The sequence below is a fragment of the Ornithorhynchus anatinus genome, chromosome 5, assembly GCF_004115215.2.
Source record: "Ornithorhynchus anatinus isolate Pmale09 chromosome 5, mOrnAna1.pri.v4, whole genome shotgun sequence".
NCBI lineage: Eukaryota > Metazoa > Chordata > Mammalia > Monotremata > Ornithorhynchidae > Ornithorhynchus > Ornithorhynchus anatinus.
Window position 1 is genome coordinate 2,978,053 of NC_041732.1, and position 21,809 is coordinate 2,999,861.

Below are 21,809 nucleotides of genomic sequence, written 5' to 3' on the forward strand. Positions count from 1 at the left end.
CGGCAGGGTCGGGCGGGGGGGGGGGGGTCGGGGGAGCTTCCTGCAGTGAGGGACAGTGAGCTGGCCAGAGGTCACAGCCCTGGGGACCCTGAATCGGTCACTAGAAGGGATGCCCTTCCTCCTCCCCCTGCTCCGCCCCGGGTGGGGCAGGGACTTTAAAAACCAAAGTCAGCCCCAGGGCCGGGCCGGGCAGAACTTCAGGACATCCGGTTGGTTCCCTCCCCGGCCCTACCTACCTGCCCTCAGTTTCCCCGCCCCTGCCCCCGTTTCTCGCCTTCTGACTCAAATCCTCTCCCTCCACCTACCTTTCCCAGTACGGTCGATCCCACGATCAGCATGGCCTAGTGGAGAGAACACGGGACTGGGAGTCAGAAGGCCCTGGGTTCTAATCCCAGATCTACCACTTGTCTGCTGGGCGACCTTGGGCAAATCACTTCTCTGTGCCTCAGTCACCCCATCTGTAAAATGGGGATTCAATTCTACTCCCTCCTACTTAGACCGTGAGCCCCACGTAGGACAGGGACTGTGTCCAACCTGATTAACTTGTATCTACCCCAGCGCTTAGAACGGTGCCCGGCACATAGTAAGTGCTTAACAAGCACCGTTATTATTATTATCGTTACCCTTATCATCCTGTTTCTTTATCGATCGATAAGTCAATCGATCAGTGGTATTTATTGAGCACTTACTATGTGCAGAGCAGTGCCCTTAGCCTTCGGAGAGTACAATACAGCAGAATTAGCAGATACGTTCCCTCCCCGTAACAAGCTTACAGTCTAGAGGGGGAGACAGCCATTAATATGAAGAAATAATTTATAGCGTATAATTTAAAGAACTGTACGGAAGTTCTGCGGGGCGGAGGGTGGGGTGAACGTCGAACGTTCGAAGGTCATCGATCTAAATGCACAGATGACGCAGAAGGGAGGGTGAGCTGGGAAAAACCGGGGAAAGCCTGTTGGAGAAGATATGACCGCAGTAAAGCTTGGAAGGGGGAGAGAGTGGTGGTCTGGCATTCCGGGCTAGGTGAAGGACGTGGGTAAGGGGCTGGCGGTGAGATAGGTGAGAAGGAGGCACGGTGAGTAAACTGGCACCGGTGGTGCAGAATGGGTAGGACATGAGTGAGGTAGGATGGGGCGAGCCGACTGAGCGCCTTAAAGCCGACGGAAAGGAGTTTCTGTTTGACGTGGAGGTGGATGGGCAGCCATTAGAAGTTCTTGAGGAGTGAGGAGCCACTGCAATAAAGAGTGACATTCCTCCCCACAAAGAGCTCACCGTCTAGAGGGGGGGAGACAGACTCAAAACAAATAAATAAAATGACAGATATATGCATAAGGGCTGTGAGGTTGGGAGAGGGGGGAAGAGCAAAGGGAGCAAGTCAGGGTGACGCAGAAGGGAGTGGGAGGTGAGGAAAAGTGGGGCTTGGTCTGGGAAGGCCTCTTGCGGAGATGGGCCTTCGAGGGCGCGGAGAGTCATTGCCTGGGGCATTTGAGGAGGGAGGGCGTTCCAGGCCAGAGGTAGGACGTGGGTCAGGGGTGGGCGGCGAGACAGGCGAGACACGGAGGCACAGCAAGAAGATTAGCACGGGGGGGAGCGAAGTGTGCGGGCTGCATTGCAGGAGATAAGCGAGGTGAGTAGGAGGGGCAAGATGATGGACGGTTTTAAAGCCAACGGTGAGGAGTTTTTGTTGGATATGGAGGTGGAGAGGCAACCACTGGAGATTTTTGAGGAGGGGGGTGACGGGTCCTGAATGTTTCTGTAGAAAGATGATGTGGGCAGCAGAGTGCAGGATGGACTGGAGTGGGGAAAGGCAGAAGGTTGGAAGGTCAGCAAGGAGGCTGATGCAGTAATCTAGGAGGGACAGGATGAGTGATTATATTAACGTGGAAGCAGTTGGGATGGAGAGGAAAGGGCGGATTTTAGTGATGTCGTGAAGGTGGGACCGACAGGGTTTGGTGACGGACTGAATACGTGGATTAAATGAGAGAGACGAGTCAAGGATAACGCCAAGTTTACAGGTCTGTGAGATGGGAAGGATGGTGCTGCCGTCTACAGCGACGGGAAAGTCCCGCTGAGGACAGGGTTTGGGTGGGAAGATGAGGAGCTCTGTTTTGGACATGTTAAGTGTGCGGTGGAGGAGATCCAAGGAGAGACCTGTTGAAGGCAGGAGGAGATGCGAGCCTGGAGAGAGGAAGAGAGATCGGGGAGGAGATGGAGATTTGGGTAGCATCCGCACAGAGGTGGTATTTGAAGCCGTGGGAGAGAATGAGTTCTCCAAGGGAATGAGTGTAGATGGAGAATAGAAGGGGGCCTAGAACTGAACCTTGAGGGACCCCCAAAGTTAGGGGGTGGGGGGCAGAGGAGGAGCCCGCGGAGGAGATTGAGAATGAACGGCCAGAGAGATGAGGAGAGCCGTGAGGGGACGGAATCACGAAGCCAGGGTTTGGATAACGTTTCCAGGAGAAGGGGGTGATCCACAGTGTCAAGAGGCAGCTGAGAGGTCGAGGAGGATTAGGATGGGGTAGAAACCGTTGGATATGGCAAGAAGGAGATCACTGGTGATCTTCGAGAGGGCGGTTTCAGTGGAGCGAAGGGGACGGAAGCCAGATCTGGAGGGAGTCCAGGGGAGAAATGGAGGAGAGGAAATTGAGACAGAGGGTGTTCTCCTCCCATATCTCTGACTGCTCATTCTCAGTCTCTCTTGGGGACTCCTTCTCTACTTCCCACCCCCTAAGTGTAGGAATCCTCAAGGCTCAGTCCTGGGTCCCCTTCTCTTCTCCATCAACCCTCACACCCTTGCAGAACTCATTCGCTCCCACAGCTTCACCTACCATCTCTATGCGGACGACTCCCAAATCTCCCTGTCCAGTCCTGATCTCTCTCCCTCCCTGGAGTCTCACACCTCCTCCTGCCTTCAGGACATCTCTCCCTGGATGTCCCGTTGACACCTCAAACATGTCCCAAACAGAATCCGTCCTCTTCCCAACCAAACCCTGTCCTCCCCATCTTTCCCATCCCTGTAGACGACACCGCTATCATCCCTGTGGGACACAGGCCCATAACTTGGCATTATCCTCAACTCTCTCTCATTCAACTCACATTTTCAAACTGTCACCGAATCCCGCCAGTTCTGCCTTCGCAACATCACTGGAGTCTGTTTTTTCTCTTTTATTTTAATGGTACTCTTCGAGGGCTTACTGTGTGCCGGGCACTGTACTAACCGCCGGGACAGATACAAGATGATCAGGTTGGATACAGTCCGTGACCCACATGGGGCTCCCAGTCATAACCCCCATCTTATAGATGAGGAAACTGAAGCACAGAGAATTTAAGTGATTTATCCCAGGTCACCCAGCAGACAAGTGGTGGAGCTGGGATGAGAACCCGGGTCCTTCTGACTCCCAGGCCCGTGATCTATCTACTAGACCATGATGTTTCTCTCTTTCCAAACTGCTATTCCGCTGACCCAAGAACCCGTCAATCACATCCTTCCCCGTTTCCTTCTGCTCCCTCTCTGCTCCCCCTCCACCTTCTGCTCCCTCCCCCTTCCCCCCCTTCACCTCCCCTCAGCTAAGCCCCCTTCCCCTCTGCTCCTCCCCCTCTCCCTTCCCCTCCCTTCAGCACTGTGCTCATTTGTATATATTTTCATTACCCTATTTATTTTGTTCATGAGGTGTACATCCCCTTGATTCTATTTATCGTGATTTATGTTGTTTTATTTTTGTCCATCTGTCTCCCCTGATTAGACTGTAAACCCATCATTGGGTAGGGATTGTCTCTATCTGTTGCCTAGCTGTATATTCCAAGCACTTAGTACAGTGATCTGCACATAGTAAGCACTCAATAAATACTACTGAACGGATGAATGAATGAATCCTCCCTCAATCAAGGGCATTTATCGAGTGCTTATCGTGAGGCGAACAGAGTCCGATACAGTGGACTTGGTAGACACGTTCCCTGCCCACGAGGAGCTTACGGACTAAGGCGGGGACTGCTGCATCGGTCTCCTAGCTGACCTCCCTGCCTCCAGCCTCTCCCATCTCTAGTGCAGACTTCCCTTCGCTGCCCAGATCATTTTTCTTAAAAAATGTTCAGTTCACATCTCGCCACTCCTCCGAAATCTCCAGTGGTTGCCCAACCACCCCCACATCAAACAGAAACTCCATACATGGGCTTTCGAGCGCCTTGCCCCCTCCTACCTTACCTCCCTGGTTTCCTATTACAACTCACCCCGAATACTAATGCCAACGTATCCGCCGTACTTCGATCTCCTCTATCTCTCTGCCGATCCGTCGCCCACATCCTGCCTCTGACCTAGAACTCCTTCCCCCTTCTTATCTGGCAGATTACCCCTCTCTCCACCTTCAAAGCCTTAATAAAATCCCATCTCCTCCAAGAGGCCTTCCCCGACTGAGCCCGCATCTCCCAGTGGATAGAGCTCGGGGCCTCGAAGTCAGAAGGTCCTGGATTCTAATCCTGACTCCCTCACCTGTCTGCTGTGTGACCTTGGGCAAATCACTCAACTCCCCTGTGCCTCAATTCCCTCATCTGTAAAATGGAGACCAAGACTGTGAGCCCTATGTGGGACAGGGATTGTTTCTAACCCGATTAGCTTGTATCTACCTCAGCACTCAGTACAGTGCTTAGCACACAGTAAGTGCTTAAGAAGTACCACAATTATTATTATATTATTCTGTGTCACCTAAGCCCTTTGATCTGTCCCCTCTAAGTACCCCATCCTCAGCCCCACATGTTCATATCCATAATTTATTTTATAATTATAATAACGTTTTCTATGTCGTTTTATATCGATATTTTATTTTATAGTTATAATAATACTTGTTTACTGCTGACCCTGTGGCAGGCACAGTTCTAAGCCATGGGGTGAATACAGGTTAATCGGTTCAGACCCGCTCCCTGTCCCACAGGGGGCTCCTACTCTTATCCCCATTTTACAGATGAGGTAACCGAGGCCCAGAGAAGTGAAGTGACTTGCTGAAGGGCACGTGTGGGGGAGCCGGGATTAGAACCCAGGCCCTTCCGATTCCCAGGCCCGGGCTCTATCCACTAGGCCACTTTGCTTCTCCACTGCCTGTCTCCCCCTCTGGCTAGAAAGCTGCTGGTGGAGAGGGAACGTGTCTGCCAACTCTGTCATCCTGTAGTCTCCCAAACGCTAAGTATAGTGTTTTGCACAGAGTGAGCGCTCAATAAATAGCACCGATTGACTGATTCCTCCGTCCCCAAGTCATCCCGGGGAAGTTTGAGCTGTGGCCACCGGAGGGCAGCAGTGAGCAGAATTTGAATCCCGCCCCGAGGTTCCACTTGGTTAATAATAACAATAATAATAATAAATAATGCTGGTATTTGTTAAGCACTTACTATGTGCAAAGCACTGGGATACAAGGTGATCAGATTGTCCCACATGGCGCTCACAGCCTTCATCCCCTTTTTTACTGATGAGGAAACTGAGGCACAGAGAAGTCAAGTGCTTTGCCCAACGTCACACAGCAGACAAGTGGCAGAGCCGGGATTAGAACCCACGACCCCTGACTCCCTAACCCGGGATCTTTCCCCTGAGCCACGCTGCTTAAGACAGAGAGGGAGAGAAGCAGTTTCTTTTCATGGCATTTGTTCATCGATCGATGATATTTAGTGAGCGCATATTATGTGCCCAGCACTCATTCATTCATTCATTCATTCAGTCGTATTTATGGAGCGCTTCCTCTATGCAGATCACTGTACTAAGCGCTTGGAAAGTACAGTTCAACCACGGAGAGAGACACACGGGGTTTATAGCCTAGGAGGGGGGAGACAGACATCAGAACAAGTAAACAGGCATCAATATAAATAGAGATCCACAACAAAACAACAGGCATCAATATAAATAGATATAGATCCACAACAAAACAACAGACATCAATATGAATAAATAAAATTAGAGATAGATCCACAACAAAACAAGGAAACAGGCATCAATATAAGTCAATAGAATTATAGGTAGATCCACAACAAAACAAGTAAACAGGCATCAATATGAATAAATAGATATTTTGCACTTGGGAGAGTGTTATCCGACAGAATTAGCGGGCACGTTCCCGGCCCATAATGACCTCACGTCTTACTACGTGCCGGGCACTGTACTAAGCACTACGGTAGATAGAAGCTAATCAGGTTGGACACAGTCCACGTTCCACATGGGGCTCGTAGTCTTACTCCCCATTTTATAGATGAGGTCACTGAGGCAACAGAGATATTAAGTGACCCTCCCAAGGTCTCCCACGGCGGACAGGTGGCGGAGCCGGGATTAGAACGCAAGTCCTCCCGCGCTCTAGCCATTAGGCCACGCTGCCCGACAGCCACAGCGCTGGGTGGGATTGGGGGTGCCTGGAGGCCGGGGACGGACGGAGGAGGATCTAAGCTCAACCACCCCCAGAGTCCCACCCAGGAGAGGGGCCAGGCAAGTCATTTCATTCAGTGGGAAACGGCGTGGCGTAGTGGACAGAGCGGTCTAGGAGTCGGAAGGTCAGGGGTTCGAATCGCCGCTCTGCCACTTAGCTGTTCTGTGGCCTTTTCACTTCTCTGTGCCTCAGTTACCTCACCTGTAAAATGGGGATTAAGACTGAGCCCTATGCAGGGCGGGGACTGTGACCAACCCGATTTGCTTATATCCACCTCAGCACTTAGTACAGTGTCTGGCACACAGTAAGTGCTTAACAAACGCCATAATTATTATTATTATTCCCCCATAAAATCTCATTTATTGAGTGCTTACTGTATGAAAAGTTTGGGAGAGTACGACGTAACAATAAAACAGATACATTCCCTGCCCACAACAAGCCTACAGTCTAGAGGGGGAGATAGATATTTTTCTCTTAATAATAATAATAATAATGTTGGTATTTGTTAAGCGCTCACAATGCTCCGAGCACTGTTCTAAGCGCTGGGGTAAATGCAGGGTAATCAGGTAATCCTCATCAGGAAAATGGGGACGAAACACCCTGTTCTCCCTCCCGCTTATACTGGGAGCCCTGTGTACACGGTCCTCTTTAGAGGAGGTTTTCCTAGAGGGCTCCTTCCACCTCACCTCGGATCTCTGATGGTGACGATGGAGGCGGTATTTGTTAAGCGCTTACTATGTGCCAAGCACTGTTCTAAGCGCTGGGGTAGATACAAGGTCATCAGGTTGTCCCCCGTGGGGCTCACGGTCTTCATCCCCATTTTCCAGATGAGGTCACTGAGGCCCAGAGAAGTGAAGTGACTTGCCCAGAGTCAGACAGCTGACAGGTGGCGGAGGCGGGATTAGAACCCACGACCTCTGACTCCCAGGCCCGGGATCCCTCGTCCCCATCTATCAGTCGGACCCCGGCCCGGTTCCCGGCATCGTAGAGGGACTAGTGAAGGAGAGAGGGGCAGACTTTAGCTTCTCAGCTCCCCTCGAGAAGGTAAACTCCTTGTGGGCAGGGAACATGTCTACCAAATCTGTTACACCGTCCTCTCCCAAGTGCTTACTACACTGTTCTCAGTCAATCGCATTTATTGAGCGCTTACTGGGTGCAGACCACTGTACTAAGCGCTTGGGAGAGTGCAATAAATAGACACGTTCCCTGCCCCCAACGAGCTTAGAGTCTAAAGGTGGGGAGAAACTAGTCCAGAGGGGGAGATAGAGCAGAAGCAGCGTGGCTCAGTGGAAAGAGCACGGTCTTGGGAGTCAGAGGTCGTGGGGTCTAATCCCGCCTCCGCCACTTTCATTCATTCAATAGTATTTATGGAGCGCTTACTATGTGCAGAGCACCGTACTGAGCGCTTGGAATGGACAATTGGGCAACAGATAGAGACAATCCCTGCCCAGTGACGGGCTTACAGTCTAGTCTGGGGAGACAGATGGACAAAAACAAGATAACAATCACTATAAATAGAATCAAGGGGATGGACACCTCATTAACGAAATAATTAGGGGAATAAAAATCTATACAAATGAGCACAGTGCTGAGGGGAGGGGAAGGGAGAGGGGGAGGAGCAGAGGGAAGAGGGAAACTTGTCAGCTGTGTGACTTGGGGCAAATCACTTCACTTCTCTGGGCCTCAGTGACATCATCTGAAAAATGTGAGCCCCACGTGGGACAAACTGATGGCCTTAGAGAGCAGTGCTTGGTACATAGTAAGTGCTTAACAAATGCCATCATCCTCATCATCCACACGAAGTAAGCGCTTAACAAATACCACCGTTATTACTAAATGCCTCAAGGGAAGAGTCACCCTGAATTCCAACCGGAGTTTCCACCTCCTCCCCGCTCCCCGCCCCACCCCACAAGACAGAAAGAAGAAAAACGCATCTGAACGTCAGCTGTGCCCCCTCCTACAGATGGGTAAGGGGCTGAGCAGCAGTCTGGGAGTCAGAAGGACCTGAGTTCTAATCCCGGCTCCTCCACTAATCCGCTGTGTGTGACCTTGGGCAAATCGCTTCGCTTCTCTGTGCCCAATCTCATTAGCTTGTAAAATGGGGATTAAGACTGCCCACGTGGGACAGGGACTGTGTCCAACCTGATTAGCCTGTATCTACCCCAGCGCTTAGTACAGTGCCTGGCACATAGTAAGTGCTTAACAAATACCATTTAAAAATTAGAGAGAGAGAGAGAGCCAAGGAAAGGCAGAAGGGAAAGCTGACAGCTCATCGGCCTCTCCCACAGAGTGAGACAGAGACCTGGAGGGCAAAAGGGAAAGCCGCAAGCAACGGAAATCTCTTCAGAAAACTAGCATGGGCACGAAGAGTCAAAATCAGGAAAGCTGCAGCAGGAAAAGATAGGCCAGAGAAATCTCGTTTTTCTTAACAGCGTGGCTCAGTGGAAAGAGCCCGGGCATGGGAGTCAGAGGTCAGGGGTTCGAATCCCGGCTCCGCCACTTGTCAGCTGTGTGACTGTGGGCAAGTCGCTTAACTTCTCTGGGCCTCAGTGACCTCATCTGTAAAATGGGGATTAACTGCGAGCCTCACGTGGGACAACCTGATTACTCTGTATCTACCCCAGCGCTTAGAACGGTGCTCTGCACATAGTAAGTGCTTAACAAATACCAACATTATTATTATCATTATCATTATTATTATTATTATTATTAACCAATGGATCGACCATGTAATGTAGCTACAGTTGCCTGAGGTGTGATTCATCAACTTCTGAAGCTATTGTACACTGGGAAAACAAACAGAACAGGACATCCCTATCCTAGCTAGAAAGATAATATGGTAAAAAGAGACAGGAAGTAATTGAGAATAGCTGGCGAGCGTACAACAAACAAATTAAACCGAAGCCAGCAGCCTCCAGTTTATAATAATAATAATAATAATTAGGGTATTTGTTAAGCATTTACAATGCGCCAGGCATTATACTACGGACTGGGGGGGAGTACAAGCAGATAGAGTTGGACACGGTCTTGATCCCCATTTTACAGATGAGGTAACTGAGGCACCGAGAAGTGAAGAGACTTGCCCAAGGTCACCCAGCAGACAGGTGGTGGAGCCGGGATTAGAACCCAGGTCCTCTGACTCCCAGGCCGGTGCTCTTTCCGCTAGGCCACGCTGCTTCTCATTTTCTGAGCGTACACCATCGCAGAGCCCTGTACTGAGCACTTTGGACGGTCCGCTACAATAGTGTTGGTGGACTCGATCCCTGCCCGCAAGGAGCTTACAGTCTAGAGGGGGAATTTACAGGCTAGAGCAGGTGCTCAATCAACGGTATTGACGGACTGGTAGGGACGGGGATGTGGAGAGGAGAGACGCAGTGAACCAGAGATGGACAAAAAAAAGATAGACACAATTTGAGGGCAGAGAGAAGTATGGGATTCTCACAGTCTGAGGCCAGCAGAGAGGCTGGGATTGGCGATCAGAAGCCCAGCAGGAGACAGGAGCAGAGATCTGACAATAAAGGTGACAGAGACCGTCTGACAGAGGCAGACGGGAGGGAGAGTCGGGGAGATGCAGAAAGACGAGCGCCTGGAAGACACAAATAAAGAGAGAATCGGAGACCGGAACCAAACCCAAGCCTGACAGACAGGAGCCGGAGCTCAAGGGAGCAGGCGGGCAGGGAAGAGTGCTCCACTGGAATCGGGGGTTGGGGGAGAGTGCGGAGGGTGAAAGGTGCACGGAAGAGAGACCGGGCAAATCCATTCTCAATGACCCACTTACAGAATGGGACTTCCTTCAGTGAAGTCCCGAGGTTGGCACAGGAAGAGGTTTTACCAGCGTGACGTGAGAGGGCTACTGGTCGCGAACCGGTCTCGCCAGCCACATCCGAGCGACTGGATTAAATCGCCCCATCACGAGAGCCGGCTCTGGGCCCGAACCACCATTACTATAGGTCGGACTTCAGGTCCGTCACAGGGCGCGCCCGGGAAAGAGGCCCGGCCTGGCCCGTCTGGGCTCCGGCCCGTCTCCCCGCCTGCCTGTTTGGCTTCGGTGACATCGGCCTCAAGTCCGGGAACAAACTCAAAACTGGGGCTGTTTATTTTCTCCTAGAGCACAGACCCCATCCCTTTCTCCAGGGGGCTTCTTTCTGTGGCCTGGCCATCCCCTTTCCAATCCCACCCAGCAGGGACCTCTCTCGCAAGAAATTTGGTCCCCCACCCCCAGGCGATCCCCCCAAAATGGGTAGAGAAGCAGCGTGGCCTAGTGGATAGAGCCGAGGCCTGGGAGTCACGGGACCCGGACTCTACTCCCAGCTCCGCCCCTTGCCTGCTGGGTGACCTTGGACAAGTCGTTTCATTTCTCTGGGCTTCAGTTCCCTCATCTGTAAAACGGGGATTAAGACTCTGAGCCCCACGTGGGACATGAACTGTGTCCAACCCGATTAGCTCGGATCTATCCCAGTGCTTAGTCGGATGCCTGGCACACAGTAATACTAATAATAACACTAACGGTATTTGTTAAGTGCAAATACCATTTAAAAAAATGAAAGCCGCACAATCGGTCAATCAATCGATGGTACTTATTGAGCGTTTACTATGTGCAAAGCGCTGTACTAAGTGCTTGGGAGAGGACAGTCCGGTAGAATTAGGTTCCCACCCATAATGCACAACCACTCTCTCTCTACCGTGCCTGAACGGGAAATTTATTTCTCTGTCCCAAGTTCCCTGTCGCACCTCCAGTCCGCGGCCCCTGACCCTGCCCTTCCCCCCGTCCCCGATCACCCACCCGCCCCGCCGAGAAGCCCAGGCCCTTCCTGGACGTCCACCAACTCAGTTTCACCCGAACGTCCGGCCCTGGTCCGGGGTTTCAGTACTGGGTCTGCTCCGGAATCTGTCATGGCTCAGACCTCCATCATCCCCCCTACCCCCAATCCTGGAGCAGGAACCTCCTCCTCCTCCTCACCCCACACCCTGGGCCACCCCCCCTTCCTGAGTCACCATCCCCATGGGGAAAGCCCCCCGGTGTCTCAAATCTTATCGGTCTCAAAGGGCGGCAACCGATGACCCTGTGATTTCTGGGGTGAAGAGGGGATGGGGGAGGGGGAGACAGACATCCCTTTCCCGGGTCCCCGCCTCAAACCTTTCTCCAGTGGGTCCACTGGGTGACCCAAGTAAGTGGAGACCAGTGGGGGCCCCCATCCTCTAATAATAATAATGGCATTTGTTAAGCGTTTACTATGTGCCAGGCACTGTACTAAGCACTAGGCTGTATCCAAGGTATTCAGATTGGACATTGTCCCTGTCCCACATGGGGCTCAATCTTGATCTCCATTATACAGATGAGGAAACTGAGGCACAGAAAAATTATGTGAACTCCCTCCTTAAATCCAAAAGACAATGATTCTCCCCCTTTTCAAAGCCTTATTGAAAGCCCATCTCCTCCAAGAGGCCTTCCCTGACTACACCACCCTTTCCTCTTCTCCCACTCCCTTCTGCATCACCCTGACTGGCTCCCTTTATTCATTCCCCCCTCCCGGCCCCACAGCACTTACATCCATATCTGTCAATTATCTATTTCTATTATTGTAGCTATCTATTTCCATTAATGTCCGTCTCCCCCTTTAGACTGTAAGCTCATTGCGGGCGGGGACTGTGTCTGTCATACTGTCCTCTCCCAAGCGCTTAGTAGAGTGCTCTGCGCCCAGTAAACACTCAGCCAGTATGACTCAATGAATAAGCGCTTGAGAGAGGACGATATAAACAATAAACACACTCCCTGCCCACGATGAGTTTACAGTCTAGAGGGGGAGACAGACATTAATAGACATTAATCAATGTCAGCTCTGGACATAAGTGCTGTGGGGCTGGGAGGGGAGATGAATAAAGGGAGTAAACCAAGGCGAAGTAGAAGGGAGTGGGAAATGAGGGCTTAGTCAGGGAAGGCCTCTTGGAGGAGACGGGCCTTCAATAAGGCTTTGAAGGAGGGGACTGTCATTGTCCATCCAACCCCAGGGCATCCAAAGCTGCTGGGGGACTCGGCCTAGAGCAGCAGCTGGGGGTGGGCAGTGGCGGGGGCCAGTTGGCGTGGCTCGGTGGAAAGAGCCTGGGCTTCGCAGTCGGAGGTCATGAGTTCGACTCCCGGCTCTGCCGCTCGTCAGCTGTGTGACTGTGGGCAAGTCACTTCACTTCTCTGGGCCTCAGTTACCTCATCTGTAAAGTGGGGATCAACTGTGAGCCTCATGTGGGACAACCTGATGACCCTGTATCTCCCCCAGCGTTTAGAACGGTGCTCTGCACATAGTAAGCGCTTAACAGATACCAACATCATTATTATTATTATTCTGGCAGGCTAGGGGAAGAGAGGGAGAAGGGGAGGGAAAGACAAAACACCACAGCCTAGTGGAAAGAGTCAGAGGTCCTGAGCTCTGATCCCGCCTCCGCCACTCGCCTGTTGCGTGACCTAGGGCGCTTCTCCGGGCCTCGGTTTCCTCATCCACAAAACGGGGATTCAAGACCCATTCGCCCTCCCGCTTAGACTGTGAGCCCCACGTGGGATGGGGCCTGTATCCGACCTGATGACCTTGGACCCGCCCCAGAGTTTAGCCCAGAGTAATCACTTAATCCAGACCGCCGTGATCGTTATTACCGAAGTTGGCGGGGGAGGGGAAGTCTTTTGCCCAGTTATTTAAGCGATCCTACCCAGCAGCTTGGAAAGAGGGAGAGGCGAGGAGGTGGGGGAGACAGGGTGACATTAGGGCCGATGACTCTGGAGAAGGCAGACACAGCCCCGACTTCCCCTTCCACCCCCGGCTTCTGAAGCATCAGCATCTCGGTCCTCGGGGGCATCTGATAAGGTGGGAGGAACCGGGAAGCCACGGCCACCATGGGGCCCTTTCCCAACCGGGAGGTTGGTGACTCAAGACAGAGAGACTGGGGGAGGAGGCCAGAGGCCAGCTCCGGCCCGAGCTGGGGAGGGGGTGGAGGGCGGGCGGGGGGAAAGATGATCCAAAATTCAGCCCCCAACTCGGGGCAGAGATCGCCACCCAAGGCCCGAGAGTCGGTTAGGGAGGAGAAGGTCACGGTGGGGACGGGAGCAGGGTCCTGACCCAGAGGGTGGGGAGAGGGCACCCATAATAATAATAACCATGGTATTTAAGTGCTTGCTATGTACCAGGCACGGTCCTAAGTGTTGGAGGGGGAGTACAATCCAATCGGTCCCCTTCCTACATGGGGCTCGTAGTCTTAACCCCCATTTTACGGATGAGGTGCCCGAGGCCGAGAAGTGAAGTGACCCGCCTAAGGTCACGCAGCAGACAAGCGGCGGAGCTTGGATTTGAACCCATGACCCGATGACTCCCCTGCCCGTGCTTTAACCCCCCAGACCACACCGATTCTCGCAAGCCTAAGCAGGAACACGGGAAGGAAACTAAAGGAAACCACCCCAGATCCCCAAAGAGGAGAATTCCCTCTACTCCCCTGCACCCGTCCTCTCCCAGACCCTCGTTGCCTATACCTCCTTTCACGGCCAGCATGGTCCTTCAGGGTTCTTAGATGAGTGATCACAGAACCTCCTTGTTGGCCGTCAGGTCCTCCAGCTTGTCTTGGGAGCTCTGCAGGGCCTCCCTCACCCATTCTGGGGTGGCGGGGGCCACCGGTGTCCTGGTGCGCTTGACCCAACCTCCTGTCTCTCCCCCCTTCAGTCTATGCTTCACTCTGCTGCCCGGATTATCTTTCTATAGAAACGTTGTAGGCACGTCACCCCTCAAAAATCTCCACTGGTTGCCTATCAACCTCCATATCAAGCAAAAACTCCTACTCTTGGCTTCCAAGCCATCCATCCCCCTGCCCCCTCCTACCTCGCCTCCCTTCTCTGCTCCTCCATCCCAGCCCACACACTCCGCTCCTCTGGAGCCGCTAACCTTCTCACTGGGCCTCCTTCTCGCCCGTCCCGCCGTCGACCCCCGGCCCACGTCCTACCTCCGGCCTGGAACGCCCTCCCTCCTCAGATCCGCCAAACATTCACACTTCCCCCGCTTCAAAGCCCTATTGAAGGTTCACCTCCTCCAGGAAGCCTTCCCAGACTAAACTCCCCCCCTCCTCATTGCCCCGACTCGCTCCCTTTGCTCTACCCTCCCTCCCCGCCCCACGGCACTCGTGGATATATGTACGTATCTATAACTCTATTTATATTGATGCCTGTTTACTTGTTTCGATGCGTATAGATCTATAATTCTATTTATTTATATTGATGCTATTGCCTGTTACTTGTTTTGATGTCTGTCTCCCCCCCGTTCTAGGCTGCGAGCCCGTCGTGGGCGGGGATTGTCCCTCTTTGTTGCTGAATTGTACTTTCCAAGTCCTTAGTACGGCGCTCTGCACGTAGTAAGCGCTCAATAAATACGATTGAATGAATCAATGACTATTTACCTGGGAGGGTGAGACTTTCTTGGGGTTCATCAAAAGAGGCGGCCTACACGTGCTAGAAATCTGGTGTCCAAAGGGGATGGGTGGGGTGGGCAGAAGGGGGAGTCAGGCTGGGCTCCAGTTGTACCCTTGAAGCACTTGTTATTCTCCTCCCCTCAGCCCCTCATCTCTCCCATGTCGACGCCCATTATTTATCTTAATGTCCATCTCCTCCTCTAGACTTGTAAATTCTCTGTAGGCAGGAAAACTGTCCACCCACTCTGTTGTACTGTCTTCTCCCAAGCGCTTAGTTCGATGCTCTGCGCATGCACAGTGCTCAAAAAAGACCAAGATTGCTCTCCCCTGGGCGAGGGACGGTCGGTGGCTGCTTTATCCCGGTTTTATGCGCTAGTTATTGAGCTCGTTGTGGGCAGGACTGTGTCTGTTGTTATACTGTACCCTCCCAGGGCTTAGTACAGTGTTTTGCACCCAGTAAGCGCTCAGTAAATACAATCGAACGAATGGATGCTAACTTCCGACCTCCTTCTGGATACCATACATACTCAGAGTCTAAAAATCATGGTTTTAAATAGTGCTCCACGTCACCGAGGGGTTCGCCCCAGGATGGGGGGAAATGGAGGGGCCAGGCCCTGTGGGATCGGGTGGGGGGGCTCTAAGGGGATGGTGGGGGGCCGTCCCCCAGCCACGAGGAAGGGAGGTTTCCCCATAACATACAAGACCGAGCACTAGCATTCACTTCCGACCCTTTGAGGGCAGACGGGGAAGTCAGTGACGCTTGGAGATTATGGTGGTGTCGAGAAAACAAATATAAATCATCGCAACTGAATGAAAATGTTTAAAGATTTGCAAGAGGATAATAATAATAATAACAATGATGGTATTTGTTAAGCGCGTCCTATGTGCACAGCACTGTTCTAAGCCCTGGGGTAGATACAAGGTAATCAAATTGTCCCATGGAGTGCTCTTAGTCCTAATCCCCATTTTACAGATGAGGTCACCGAGGCACAGACAAGTGAAGTGACTTGCCCAAAGTCACACAGCTGATAAATGGCAGACCTGGGATTAGAACCCTCGACCTCTGACTCCCAAGCCCAGGCTCTTGCCACTGAGCCACGCGGCTTCTCACCTCAGCGACTACAGAGAGGGTGTGTCGGAAAGTGAATTAAATGAGATAGATCTGTGGACTCCTGTGTCATCCTGGGCAAGGGATGACCTCTCTGGGTCTCAGTTTCTTCACCTGTAAAATGGGGGTAAAATAACTTATCTCCCCTCCGTCTCTCTCTCTTAAATTGCGAGCCTCACATGGGCTAGGACTCCGCCTGACCTGACTGATGAGCTTGTATCTACCCCCAACTTTAGCACTTAGTAACACTTGATAAATACATCATAATTATCACTATGAAATTAAAACCAAAAAACCCCCAGCTTCCCGGGAAATGACGGTAACGTTTTGGCCATTTTAATATCTAGGGAAGCAGCGTGGCTCAGTGGCAAGAGCCCGGGCTTGGGAGTCAGAGGTCATGGGTTCCAATCCCGGCTCCGCCGCTTGTCAGCTGTGTGACTGTGGGCAAGTCGCTTCACTTCTCTGGGCCTCAGTTCCCTCATCTGGAAAATGGGGACGAAGACTGTGAGCCTCACGTGGGACAATCTGATTACCCTGTATCTACCCCAGCGCTTAGAACAGTGCTCTGCACATAGTAAGCGCTTAACAAATATCAACATTATTATTCTATCTAGAGATGCCAAGAAATTACATGACGCATTACTGCCTACCAAACTCCCAGATCCCTCAATCAATCAGGGAGTGGTACATACTGAGCGCTTACTGGGTGCAGGACACTGTACTAAGCACTTTGGAGAGTACAACATAACAGAGTCAGAAGACACGTTCTCCGCTCATAACAAGCTTACGGTCTACAGATAATGCGCTCCAAAATGATTTTGGATCATCCCTCCGAAAGGAAGGCTGGACAGTGACCGGGACAGGTCGGGAGATGACTTTTCAGCCGTCCGAGAAGACGTTTTCAATCAACTCCAGTAGAATAATAAGAATAATAACGATGGTACTTGTTAAGCGCTTACTGTGTGCCGAGCACTGTTCTAAGCGCTGGGATAGATACAAGTTAATGACAGTCCCTTATCTCACACTGGGGCCCCCGCTCTTAATCCCCATTTTGTAGATGAGGGAACTGAGGCCCAGAGAAGTGAAGTGACTTGCCCGAGATCACCCAGCAGACACGGGCAGGCCCAGGCTCTATCCGCTACGCCAGAATAACTCAAGCAAGAGTACTGAAAAAGAAACGGTTTCGGCATCAGGCTTAACGAAAACTCTTCATAAAACTCCTGATTTAAAAAGCACAAAAAAGCAAAGCAAGCTTCTCCATGAGTACGGCACTTTACCCAAGCTCTAATAATAATAATGTTGGTATTTGTTAAGCGCTTACTATGTGCAGAGCACTATTCTAAGCGCTGGGGGAGATACGGGGTCATCAGGTTGTCCCACGTGAGGCTCATAGTTAATCCCCATTTTCCAGATGAGGTCACTGAGGCACAGAGAAGTGAAGTGACTTGCCCACAGTCACACAGCTGATAAGTGGCAGAGCCGGGATTGGAACCCATGACCTCTGACTCCCAAGCCCGGCCTCTTTCCACTGAGCCACGACTTTGCATGTGGGGTTAAGATTAAGATGTCTCTGTCTTTGGAAAAATAAATACTTTTTTCAAATAAAGAGCAATAATTCCGGGAGTGATGACTAACGGGACAGTAGCAATTTCTTAAAATTTGCCCCGGCTGCCAAGATACCTTGGGCGGATCCTACCCGTCTGTTGCCCTCGTCTGGTCTTCTTGCCTCCGTGCCGTGGTCTGTGGTTCAGCCAGGATGTTTCTTCGTAGCTCGGTTCCATATTCAGGGTGGCCTAGTGGAAAGAGCACAGATCTGGGAGTCAGAGGACCTCTGGGTTCTGGTCCTGGCTCTGCCACCTGCCTGCTGTGTGTCCCGAGGCAAGGCACTCTACCTCTCTGAGCCTCGGGTTCCTCATCCGTAAATTGAGAATTAGATATTCCCCATCGTCCCTCCCTCTTGGACTGTGAGTCCCGTGTGGGCCAGGGACGGTATCCGATACTGTTCTTGGCAAATCCCAATTATTATTATTATTATTCCCTGTAGTCTGTACACGGAGACACCTGTCCTAAGTTTCCAGTCACAGAAGTAGCGTGGCCTAGTGGGAAGAGTCAGGGTCTGGGAGTCAGAGGAAGTGTCTGTTTGCTTCACTTCTCTGAGCCTCAGTTCCCTCATCTGCAAAATGGGGATTCAATTCCTGTTCCCCCTCCTATTTAGACTGCGGAGCTCCACGCGGGACCTGATTCTCCTCAATCTACCCCAGTGCTTTATACAGTGTGTAACACATAGTAAGCGCTTAAAAAGCAGCATGAGAAGCAGCACGGACTAGTGGCAAGAGCCTGGGCTTGGGAGTCAGAGGACATGGATTCTAATCCCGGCTCCACCACTTGTCTGCTGGGTGACCTTGGGCAAGTCTCTTGACTTCTCTGTGCTTCAGTGACCTCATCCATAAAATGGGGATTAAGACCGTGAGCCCACGTGGGACAACCTCATTACTTTGTATCTATCCCAGCGCTTAGAACGGCGCTCGGCACATAATAAGGACTTAAATACCATAATTATTATCATTAACAAATATTAACAAATATTATTATTATTAACAAACAAACAAAATGATACAAAAATTAGTATCATTATTATTATTTACTCTAAGCATTGGCTCTCTCTGCATGGCCAAGAAACGAGGAGGTGGAAAATCAGGTGGCAGGCCTGAAAAGAAGCACTAAGGAAAGTGGAAAACACGGGCTCTTTCCCCTTGTTGTCCCAGGTCTGCCCTTCTCTTTCAGACTCTGATGCCCCTTGGGCTTCAAAACCCTCCCAACACGATTCCCTGCCCTCAGCGAGATTCCAGTCTAGGGGAAGAAACAGACATTCAAATAGATTACGGATTGCCGAATTGTATATTCCAAGCGCTTAGTACAGTGCTCTGCACACAGTAAACGCTCAATAAATACGATTGAATGAAGTCACTTTACCCTGTGTGGAAGAATGAGGGAGTTCGTCGTACTTACTGAGCACTTCCTGGGTGAAGAGCTCTGTAGTAAGCGCTTGGGAGAGTACAATATTACAATATAACAGACACATTCCCTGTCCACAACAAACTTACAGTCTAGAGGGGGAGATGGACATTAAAATAAAGACATAAAATGACAGATAGGGACACACTTGGTGTGGGGCCGGGAGGGGGAACGAAGGAAGGGAGCAAGCCAGGGTGATGCAGAAGGGAGTGGGAGAAGAGGAAAGGAAGTAAAAAGGGGGAAGGCAGAGGCCAAAGGGGGGTGTTGGGGGGTGCTTTGGGGGGTGGGCAGGGGAGATCAGTCTCGATTGGCCTCTGAAGTTCCTCCTCGCAACTCAAATTCCATATAAGTACAGTGCCTGGCACATAGTAAGCGCTTAGCAAATCCCGTCGTCGTTATATAAGGCATCACTGGGGTTCTCTCTGCTCAGGGCACTTGGAACGGCGGCGACAGCAGCAGTCATGACCCTGGTAAGGGGTGCCCGGGGGGTGATCCTTCTCCTCCACCCTCACGCCGCCCCCTCTTTCCTCCCTCTCCTCTCCGAGGGCTCCCCCATCCCTACTCTCCAGCACTCTCTTTTCCCCTCTCCACTTCCTCTCCCCGGGGACACCTGCAGAAGAGAAGCGTCCCCGGCCTCCTGCCTTTCTGGGTTCAGCTTTGGGACGGAGGGGAGGGGATTCCGGGAAGGGAAAGGGAATCCATCTCCACCTGGACACCCCCTGGGAAGAAGTAGAGAACTCAGGTGACATCGGGCGACCTCCGGAACTATGAGGTAACAGTCCCTGTCTTTCTTTCTCCCTCTCTCCCATCCAGTGTGTCCCCTACAGATCTTGCTTCCCGGGAGGCCTGTCCCAGGGGACGGTCCTGACGATCCGGGGGACCCCATCCTGCACCAATGGCTGGTAATGTCCCAAGGTGGGGGCCGGGAGGGAGGCACGGGAAGGGGAGAGGAGGGAGGCCGGTTAGCACCTGGGAAAGCTAGAGGAGCTTAGCTTGGCTTGGAAAGAGCCCGCGTCCGGGAGTCAGAAGGACCTGGGTTCTAATCCCAGCCCTGCCACTTGTTTGCTTCACTTCCTTGGGCCTCAGTTACCTCATCTGTAAAATGGGGACTATGATTGTGAGCCCCTTGTGAGACAGGGACTGTGTCCAACCTTTTTAGCCTACATCTACCTCATCACTTAGTACAGTGCCTGGAGCATAGTAAGTGCTCAACAAGTACCATTTCAAGGGCGAAGAAGTGAGGCCCACAGGTCTCCTCCTCCGATTTTTTTTTTTGAATCCTATTTGTTAAGCGTGGACTAGGTGTCAGGCACTGTTCTAAGCGCTGAGGGAGATGCCAGTTAATCCTCCCGCCCTGCCTGTCCAGGTTCAGGCTGGACCTGCTGTGCGGAGACAACCCCAACGCCGACATCGCCTTCCACTTCAACCCGCGGCTCGACGCCCAGCACACCGTGGCCATGAACAGCCTGGTGAGGGGGCGGTGGCTGCATGAGATCCGGACCCCTTCCCTGCCCTTCCAGGGGGGCCAACCCTTCCACCTGAGCATAAAAGTGGAGGAAAATTGCTTCAAGGTAACGGGATGGGGGGGGGGGGGGCGGGGAAGGAAGAAAGGGGGAGGCACAGCAAAAAACGCCTTTCCTCTGGGTCTGGGGAGGGTCCCACCTCCTCTGACCCGGGTGGACTCTTCGGTCGCTCTGGCCCGCTTCAAAGCCTTACCGAAGGTACGTCTCCTCCAAGAAGCCTTCCCTGACTGCTCCCTCCTCTCCTCTCACCCCCTTCTGCGTCGCCCTGACTTGCTCCCTTCATTCATTCGTCCCGCCCAGCTCCACAGCGCTTATGAATGCATTATTTTATTTACTTATTTGTATAAATTAACGTCCGCCTCCCCCTCTAGACTATGAGCTCGTTGTGGGCAGGGAATGTGTCTGTTGATTAAGTGTTTGGGACAGCGCTCTGCACATAGTAAGCACTTAATAAATATGGTTGAATGAATGACCCCGGCTTGGGCCAATAGGTCCCACCTCCTGAAGCCAAGAGTGATCCCCCTCCCTCCACTCCCGCCCAGGACCGCCCAGGACAGGCACAACCCCCCACCCGTCTCGGGGGAGCCTGGAATTACACCGACCCAAACCCAGTCGGACGCCTCTTCGGCTGGCTGGTTCCAGCTCCCGTCCGGCATCCGGCCGAGAGGACCCAGGCTTCCGGCCTTCCCAGTCCCTCACCGGCCTCTCCCCTCTGCTTCTGGTCACGTAGGTCTTTGTAGACCACCGGGAGTTCTGCAGCTTTGCCCACCGGCTGGACGTGGAGGAGGTGAAGGCCCTGGAGGTGTCAGGGGCCGTGACTCTCCGCTCAGTGTGCACCTAGGGGCTCTCCCGGCAGACCGGATCAGCAGCCGGGGAGGGGGGCGGCGACCTCCCGGAATAACGGTTTGGGGGGTGCAGGGAGGGGGGAGGGGGCGGTGCTAGTCCTCCCGTGGGGGTGAGGAAGGGATTTGCAATCTCTGATCCGAAGAAAGTCGATAGCCGAAACACCACGGCTTCCTGTGTCGTCTTCTCCGCTCTCCGAGGGTGAGGGGGTGAAAGAGCCCGGGTGGCCGGCTGTCACCTTCCTTGTGCCAACTCTTCCCTCCCTCTCCCCGTCTCTAACACTAATAATGGTATTTGTTAAACCCTTGCTCTGGGTCGAGCACTGTTCTAAGTGCCGGGGTAGGTTCGAGCTAATCAGGTTGGACACAGGCTCTGTCCCCCGTGGGGCTCTCGGTCTTGATTCCCATTTTACAGATGAGGTCACTGAGGCCCAGAGAGTGACTTGCCTGAGGTCACACAGCAGCCAAGCGACGGAGCCGGGATTAGAAC

At 52.4% G+C, this 21,809-nt stretch overlaps 2 protein-coding genes across 3 annotated transcripts in view; one reads left to right on the forward strand and one right to left on the reverse strand.

The window, feature by feature from the left end:
* CAPN12 (calpain 12) overlaps positions 1-21,809 on the reverse strand; it is a 30,694-nt gene that overhangs the window by 7,584 nt on the left and 1,301 nt on the right. For both annotated transcript variants that reach the window (XM_029064784.2, XM_039912246.1), the window contains exons 2-3: positions 17,620-17,732; positions 306-341 (exon numbers count right to left, since the gene is read on the reverse strand). In XM_029064784.2, coding sequence (XP_028920617.1) covers positions 306-338 — 33 coding nt within the window. In that variant the 5' untranslated portion in view covers positions 339-341; positions 17,620-17,732. The remainder of the gene's footprint in view (positions 1-305; positions 342-17,619; positions 17,733-21,809) is intronic.
* On the forward strand, positions 19,357-21,375 carry LOC103167549 (galectin-7-like). The gene is made up of 4 exons (XM_007661208.2): positions 19,357-19,424; positions 19,768-19,856; positions 20,321-20,525; positions 21,208-21,375. Exons 1-4 carry the CDS (start codon positions 19,416-19,418, stop codon positions 21,316-21,318), a joined length of 414 nt encoding a protein of 137 aa, XP_007659398.1. The 5' UTR covers positions 19,357-19,415; the 3' UTR covers positions 21,319-21,375.